The sequence below is a fragment of the Lottia gigantea genome, assembly GCF_000327385.1.
Source record: "Lottia gigantea unplaced genomic scaffold LOTGIsca_53, whole genome shotgun sequence".
NCBI lineage: Eukaryota > Metazoa > Mollusca > Gastropoda > Lottiidae > Lottia > Lottia gigantea.
Window position 1 is genome coordinate 507247 of NW_008709815.1, and position 8959 is coordinate 516205.

The following is an 8959-nucleotide window of genomic DNA, read 5'->3' on the forward strand; positions in this document are numbered from 1 at the left end:
GAGCACAAACGAGGTGCTGTCATCCTACATATATATTTGTATCATACTGTAGAGAACACTGAACCCTAAAAGGCAACTGCCCTTACAAAATGGCATTCTTATTACTTCTATATCAAAGGTTAGATGTTGTCTAACTCCGACACCTTTACTGTATCAAGATAACATAGCCTGTTGGTTTCTAAGTCCAAAAATACATTATATGTTTCAGAAATGGCCTATGAGAACGAGATTATATGATGGAATATTAGACAGTACCAAACCAGTTGTTAAAATGAAAAGGAAGAAAACCGGCAATGATCTTGAACATCACAATTATAACATGTCAAAGAAATTAAAACCGTGAATAAATTTTGACATTAAGTTTAATTTGTAAATGTCCACTTCTCGATGCAGATGTTTATGGCGGTCATAGATAGTTTTGATCTAGTTTTGATACAGGTATTGGATATCTTGTTGCAATCTTACTTGTATTTGATCATTCATTATTATGGCCCTTGACTTGGCTAAAATCGTGCCAAATTAGCTTTCTAATGGACTTATTAACCGACCGTTTTCGTTTCTCTGCTAGTAACAAATACAACAGATTGTGGAGTGCAAGTGGAGAGGATAAAAGCAGTGGCGGAGCCATAGGGGGACAGAGGGGGCAGTGGCCCCCACCCCCCACAGTCCCGAAAGCAAGATAACTTATAAATCTTATAATTAGTTAGAAATTCGGGCAATCTCGGGCAGCCCCCCCTCCCCCCCCCTTCGGGCTTGATCCTGACTACGACACTGGGTAAAAGGCTCCAAGGCATAGGAATAGATTTGGGTGAGTGAATGACTTTGTGCGAAAATACCTGAAGTGTTGTATTGTATCTTTTCTCACATGTACTATACTTGATAGGTAATAGTGATTTAAAAACAACATTCTTCTATTTAAGTTTATTCATAATAAATCTTTTATAACGGTAAAAACCCAAACTTTACTTGAAGTCAGAGGGGAGGAGAGGAGATTCACTCAGACTCGAGACAGTATGAATCTAAAATTACCAAATACAATATAAAATGTTAGAGGGGTTGTAAAAAGGTTTTCTAAAAATTTCATGTGTATCGGGGGCAATGGTAGCATCAATTTGCACCATTTCAAATTCAATCAGACGTCTGTGGTTCCTGCAATTCGTCTAAAACTAAATGTTTGATGAAGTCACTAAGCGCAAGGACTTGGACATATTTTGCGATTAGTGACGTCATCCAACACAAATTTCTGTGTAATTGCAGGAACCACAGACGTTGGACTGAAATTAGAATGGTGCAAATAACCTATCAGTATCCCAGATACACACAATGCTATTTTTATTGTATATCGGGGACACTGATAGCATCAATTTTCACCACTCTAAATCTCAATTAAACGTCTGTAGATCCTGCAATTCCACTAAAACTAAGTGTTTGATGACATCACTAATCGCAAAAGACTTGGGCATAGTTTGCGATTAGTGACGTCATCCAACACAAATTTCTGTGTAATTGCAGGAACCACTAAGTGCTTTATGATGTCACTAATCGCAAGAGACTTGGGCATATCTTCCGATTAATGACATCATCCAACACAAATTTCTTTGGAATTGCGGAAACCATAGCCGCCTGATTGAAATTAGAATGGTGCAAATTGAACATAACAGTGATCCCGATACACATAAAAAAGAAAATCTCTTTACAATCCCTTTAAAGACCTGACGAATAAGATATTTGCCTCAACTACAAAATACAGTCTATTAATTATTAAAGATCTCATCATCACCACAAACGTATCAAACTGTATGTACTGTAGTGTATACTTCGGGGTTGGACTAGCCTATTGAGAAATAAATCAGGAATTATTAATTCCCCTCCCGCTCCAAAAAAAAGAAAAAAAAGAACAAATAATTCAGTTATGATGAAATCTAAAACGTGGCTCTTCTGGTGGTGGTGGATCCATATCATCCAGGTTTAGATTTTTTCGCTGACGAACTAGATTGGCATGTCTTCTTTTCTCCTTTAATTTGTCTCTGATTTCACGGAGATGATTCTGGCGAGCAGCCACGGCGACATCCATTTTTTGAGTCTGCTGGTCTTCCAAGGCCTTTTGCTTTTGTTCATAGGCCTTGATAGCACCAGCAGTTTCTGTTTTTTTCATGGCTCGAACTCGAATTATTCGTTCCTCTTCCAATTGCTACAAGAATAGGAGAAGAATAAATTAATAGATTTAATGGCTACTGATGTTGATGATCATTCTCACATATAATACATTTGATGGACTGATGTCTGATGATGATAAGTTTAAATAATAAAAAAACCTTACTTTGCGGCGCCGTTCTGCTTCAAAGAGTTTTTTCTTTATCTCCTCCACAGTTGGTTCTGCTCGCTTTTCTCTACTTTTTATTATTTCCTCCAATCTTGCTGGAGGTACTACATCATCCCTTGATTTTTCCACAATCTCAAAGGCTAGTCCTTTAGATGAAAGACCTTTGAGATTGGTAACCAGACCTTCTTGTACCAGTATGGTCTTCACATTTTCTTCACTCAATTTCTTCACTCCTACAATAAGGTAGTATTTAATATAAAATGTTACATTGTTGCAGTGTTAAAGTTAATTTACACAATCGGTTTTATTTTCACAATGATTTATAAAAAAAGTTATTAAAGATAGTTCTGTAACCAGATATATCAGTTCAATTTATAAACACAGATTCTTACCAAGAGATTCTGGTGCTACTCCTTTCTCAGGTGGACATTCTTTCTTTCCTTCTTCTGAAACACTATCTTCTTCTTCTTCCAACTTAAAATCTTCTGTTGGTGATGAAGATTTTGTTTGTGCATCAGAAGTTTCACCAGTACTCGAGTTCTTCACAGACTTTGTGTTGGATACACAGAAAACTCCATAATCAGTTTTCTGTGAATGACCATCAGCGTTTCCGACTGGAAGAACTTGAATATTTCGGACATTTTTCCGTTCGGTAGGTTTCCGACAACTCGAAAACAAACCTCCCATATTCCAAAATAAATTGATTTGAAAACAATAAAACACAATTTACAGCACTGTTTTAATGCCGGTCACTATGTGTCCTATTGTTAGTAACTACGCTACGCTTAGCTTCGGAACTTTTCGGAGGTTTGGCTTGTATTATGACGTTATGATTATTATAGAGTTCCGGACAATCACGGAATTAAATATACAAATAACGTTCACTTAATAAAAGACTTAAGAGGGATAAATAAGTAGTCTAACCTCAAATTTAAGGTTTAAACATTTAGGAGTCATCCTTCATCTATAAGAAACCTGTTAGACCTATTATTATACCATAGAATCATGAAAATTGATCTAATAACAATATAGTGCCTTAGTCCCAGTCCTAATATATCTCTTCACATTTCCCAATTAAAGCTCTCGTATTAGAATATTGAACAGATTATAAACCGATCACAAATGAAATTATATTTTTCTGCACATTATTAGCATAATGAAGACGGACAATGCCAGTCAGTATGCAATGAAACTCGAAACTGATAATCTTCTATTTAAACTATAAGCCACTGCCCTTCTAATAAATCTATAAGCCACTGTCCCACTAACCTTCTATTTAAAATGTAATCCACTGACCTACTAACCCATTGCCTTTCTAATGAAACAATAGGCCACTCACCTATAAAAAAAACACTGACCTATTAACCTACTGCCCTTCTAATGAAACTAAAACAATTGACCTACTTCCCGTGCCACTGACGTATTAACCAACTGCCCTTCTAATGGCCTACTAACCTATTGTCCGTTCAATAGGCCACTGATCTACTTACCGCCTTCTAATGAAACCAATGACCTATTAAACTACATCCTTCTAATGAAACTAAAACCATTGACCTACTTCCCGTGCCACTGACCTATAAATTTACTTGACTCCTATTGAAACTAGATGCCACCGACCAACTACCCTTTAAATTGAACTTAAAGCCATTGGCCTACTGCCCTAATGAACCTTTAAGTCACTTATCTACTGCATTTCTTATAGGCCACAAACCTACTAATCTACCGCCCTTATGGAACTAAATGCAACTGACCTACTTACCTACCAAGCTTTTAATGAAATATCGGCCACTGACCAATTAACCTACTTTCCTTCTATTGGAACCATAAGACACTGACCTTATGGACCTGTCCTCTTTATGGAACTAAAGGCAAGTGACCTACTAACCTCCTTAACTACGAAATCATAGGCCACTGACCTAATAACCCACTGCTCTTCTATTGAAACTATAAGACACTGACCTATTAACCTACAACCCTTCTAATGAAACCATTAGATCCTGACCTATTAACCTACTGCCCTTCTAATGAAACTATTAGCCCCTGACCTATTAATCTGCTGTCCTTCTAATGAAACTAAAAGCCCCTGACCTATTAACCTACTGCTCTTCTAATGAAACTATAAGCCCCTGACCTATTAACCTACTGCTCTTCTAATGAAACTATAAGCCCCTGACCTATTAACCTACTGCTCTTCTAATGAAACTATAAGGCCCTGACCTATTAACCTAGTGCCCTTCTAATGAAACTATAAGCCCCTGACTGGATAAAAGGCATCGGAACAGATTGGGTGAAGGTGCGAAAATACCTGAAGTGTTGTATTGTATCTTTTCTCACATGAACTATACTTGATAGGTAATATTAATTAAAAAAAAAACATTCTTCTATTTAAGTTTATTAATAATAAATCTTTTATAACAGTAAAAAACAAAAACTTTACTTGAAGTCAGAGGGGAGGAGAGGAGATTTACTCAGACTCGAGACCAGCTTGAAGGATGTTGACTCATCTCCCGACAGTATGAGTTTAAAATTACCAAATATAATATAAAATGTTAAAGGGATTGTAAAAAGGTTTTCTAAAAATTTCATGTGTATAGGGGGCAATGGTAGCTACAATTTTTCAAATTCAATCAGACGTCTGTGGTTCCTGCAATTCGTCTAAAACTAAGTGTTTGATGAAGTCACTAAGCACAAGGACTTGGGCATATTTTGCGATTAGTGACGTCACCCAACACAAATTTCTGTGTAATTTCAGAAACCACAGATGTCGGACTGAAATTAGAATGGTGCAAATTGAACCTGTATTGAATCAGTATCCCAGATACACACAATGCTATTTTTATTGTATATCGGGGACACTGATAGCATCAATTTTCACCATTCCAAATCTCAAATAAACGTCTGTAGATCCTTCAAATTCCACTAAGACTAAGTGTTCGATGACATCACTAATCGCAAAAGACTTGGGCATATTTTACGATTAGTGACGTCATCCAACACAAATTTCTGTGTAATTGCAGGAACCACTAAGTGCTTTATGATGTCACTAATCGCAAGAGACTTGGGCATATCTTGCGATTAGTGACATCATCCAACACAAATTTCTTTGGAATTGCGGAAACCATAGCCGCCTGATTGAAATTAGAATGGTGCAAATTGAACCTATCAGTGTCCCAGATACACACAATGCTATTTTTATTGTATATCGGGGACACTGATAGCATCAATTTTCACCACTCTAAATCTCAATTAAACGTCTGTAGATCCTACAATTCCACTAAAACTAAGTGTTTTAAGACATCACTAATCGCAAAGGACTTGGGCATAGTTTGCGATTAATAACGTAATCCAACACAAATTTCTGTAGAATTGCAGGAACCACAGACGTCGGACTGAAATTAGAATGGTACAAATTGAACTTATCAGTATCCCAGATACACACAATGCTATTTTTATTGTATATCGGGGACACTGATAGCATCAATTTTCACCATTCCAAATCTCAATTAAACGTCTGTAGATCCTACAATTCCACTAAAACTAAGTGTTTTAAGACATCACTAATCGCAAAGGACTTGGGCATAGTTTGCGATTAATAACGTTATCCAACACAAATTTCTGTAGAATTGCAGGAAGCACTAAGCGCTTGATGATGTCACTAATCGCAAGAGACTTGGGCATATTTTGCGATTAGTGACGACATCCAACACAAATTTCTGTGTAATTGCAGGAACCACAGACGTCGGACTGAAATTAGAATGGTACAAATTGAACTTATCAGTGTCCCAGATATACACAATGATATTTTTATTGTATATCTGGGACACTGATAGCATCAATTTTCACCACTCTAAATCTCAATTAAACGTCAATAGATCCTGCAATTCCACTAAAACTAAGTGTTTGATGACATCACTAATCGCAAGGGACTTGGGCATAGTTTGCGATTAGTGACGTCATCCAACACAAATTTCTGTAGAATTGCGGAAAGCACAAACGTCTGATTGAAATTAGAATGGTGCAAATTGAACCTATCAGTGATCCCGATACACAAAAAAAAGAAAAACTCTTTACAATCCCTTTAAGGACCTGACGAATAAGATATTGGCCTCAACTACAAAATACAATCTGACTATTAATCATTACTGATCTCATCATCACCACAAACGTATCAAACTGTGTATACTGTAGTAAATACTTTGGGGTTGGACTAGCCTATTGAGAAATAAATCAGGAATTATTAATCCCCTCCCGCTCCAAAAAAAGAAAAAAAAGAACAAATAATTCAGTTATGATGAAATCTAAAACGTGGCTCTTCTGGTGGTGGTGGATCCATATCATCCAGGTTTAGATTTTTTCGCTGACGAACTAGATTGGCATGTCTTCTTTTCTCCTTTAATTTGTCTCTGATTTCACGGAGATGATTCTGGCGAGCAGCCACGGCGACATCCATTTTTTGAGTCTGCTGGTCTTCCAAGGCCTTTTGCTTTTGTTCATAGGCCTTGATAGCACCAGCAGTTTCTGTTTTTTTCATGGCTCGAACTCGAATTATTCGTTCCTCTTCCAATTGCTACAAGAATAGGAGAAGAATAAATTAATAGATTTAATGGCTACTGATGTTGATGATGATCATTCTTACATATAATACATTTGATGGACTGATGTCTGATGATGATAAGTTTAAATAGAAAAAAAACTTACTTTGCGGCGCCGTTCTGCTTCAAAGAGTTTTTGCTTTATCTCCTCCACAGTTGGTTCTGCTCGCTTTTCTCTGCTTTTTATTATTTCCCCCAATCTTGCTGGAGGTACTACATCATCCCTTGATATTTCCACAATCTCAAAGGCCAGTCCTTTAGATGAAAGACCTTTGAGATTGGTAACCAGACCTTCTTGTTCCAGTATGGTCTTCACATTTTCTTCACTCAATTTCTTCACTCCTATAATAAGGTAGTATTTTATATTAAATGTTAAGTTAATTTACACAATCGGTTTTATTTTCACAATGATTTATAAAATAAGTTATTAAAGATAGTTCTGTAACCAGATATATTAGTTCAATTTATAAACACAGATTCTTACCAAGAGATTCTGGCACTTCTCCTTTCTGAGGTGGACATTCTTTCTTTCCTTCTTCTGAAACACTATCTTCTTCGTCTTCCAACTTAAAATCTTCTGTTGGTGATGAAGATTTTGTTGGTGTATCAGAAGTTTCACCAGTAGTCGAGTTCTTCACAGACTTTGTGTTGGATACACAGAAAACTCCATAATCAGTTTTCTGTGTATGACCATCAACGCTTCCGACTGGAAGAACTTGAATATTTCGGACATTTTTCCGTTCTGTAGGTTTCCGACAACCCGAAAACAAGCCTCCCATATTCCAAAATAAATTGACTTGAAAACAAGATAACACAATTTACAGTACTGTTTTAATGCCGGTCACTATGTGTCCTATTGTTAGTAACTACGCTACGCTTAGCTTCGGAACTTTTCGGAGGTTCGGCTAGTATTATGACGTTATGATTATTATAGAGTTCCGGACAATCACGGAATTAAATATACAAATAACGTTCACTTAATAAAAGACTTAAGAGGGATAAATAAGTAGCCTAACCTCAAATTTAAGGTTTAAACATTTAGGAGTCATCCTTCATCTATAAGAAACCTGTTAGACCTATTATTAAACCATAGAATCATGAAAATTGATCTAATAACAATATAGGCTATATAGTGTCTTAGTTCCTGTCCTAATATATCTTTTCACATCTCCCAATTAACGCTCACGTCCTCGAATAATGAAATGATTATAAACCGAATTACAAATGAAATTGTATTTTTCTGCACATTATTAGCATAACGAAGACGGACAATGCCAGTCAGTGTGCAATGAAACTCGAAACCGATAACCATCTATTTAAAGTATAAGCCACTGCCCTTCTAATACAATTATAAGCCACTGTCCCACTAACCTTCTATTTAAAATATAAGCCACTGACCTACTAACCCACTGCCTTTCTAAAGAAACAATAGGCCACTCACCTATAAAAAAAACCCACTTATCTACCAACCCCATAATTATAAACTATAAGCCACTGTCCCACTAACCTTCCATTGAAACTATAAGCCACTGACCTACTAACCTACTGCCCTATTAGAATAATGAAGACGGACAATGCCAGTCAGTGTGCAATGAAACTCGAAACTGATAATCTTCTATTTAAAGTATAAGCCACTGCCCTTCTAATAAAACTATAAGCCACTGTTCCACTAACCTTCTATTTAAAATATAAGCCACTGACCTATTAATCCACTGCCCTTCTAATGAAACTAAAACAATTGACCTACTTCCCGTGCCACTGACCTATTAACCAATTGCCCTTGTAATAGCCTACTGACCTAGTGTCCGTCCAATAGGCCACTGATCTACTTACCGCCTTCTAATGAAACCAATGACCTATTAAACTACAGCCCTTCTAATGAAACTAAAACCATTGACCTACTTCCCGTGCCACTGACCTATTAACTTACTTGACTCCTATTGAAACTTTTCCTCTGACCTATTAACCTACTGTCTTTCTAATGAAACTATTAGCCCCTGACCTATTAACCTACTGCCTTTCTAATGAAACTATAAGCCCCTGA

At 36.6% G+C, this 8959-nt stretch overlaps 2 protein-coding genes across 2 annotated transcripts; both read right to left on the minus strand.

The window, feature by feature from the left end:
- Positions 1-913: 913 nt before the first annotated feature.
- Positions 914-3010, minus strand: LOTGIDRAFT_234616 (hypothetical protein; the record flags this gene model as incomplete). Its single annotated transcript, XM_009062756.1, has 3 exons — positions 914-2191; positions 2321-2556; positions 2716-3010. 3 exons carry the CDS (start codon positions 3008-3010, stop codon positions 1907-1909), a joined length of 816 nt encoding a protein of 271 aa, XP_009061004.1. The 3' UTR covers positions 914-1906.
- A 3595-nt stretch (positions 3011-6605) lies between these two features.
- LOTGIDRAFT_165729 (hypothetical protein) lies at positions 6606-7694 on the minus strand (the record flags this gene model as incomplete). Its single annotated transcript, XM_009062757.1, has 3 exons — positions 6606-6890; positions 7022-7257; positions 7400-7694. 3 exons carry the CDS (start codon positions 7692-7694, stop codon positions 6606-6608), a joined length of 816 nt encoding a protein of 271 aa, XP_009061005.1.
- Positions 7695-8959: the final 1265 nt, after the last annotated feature.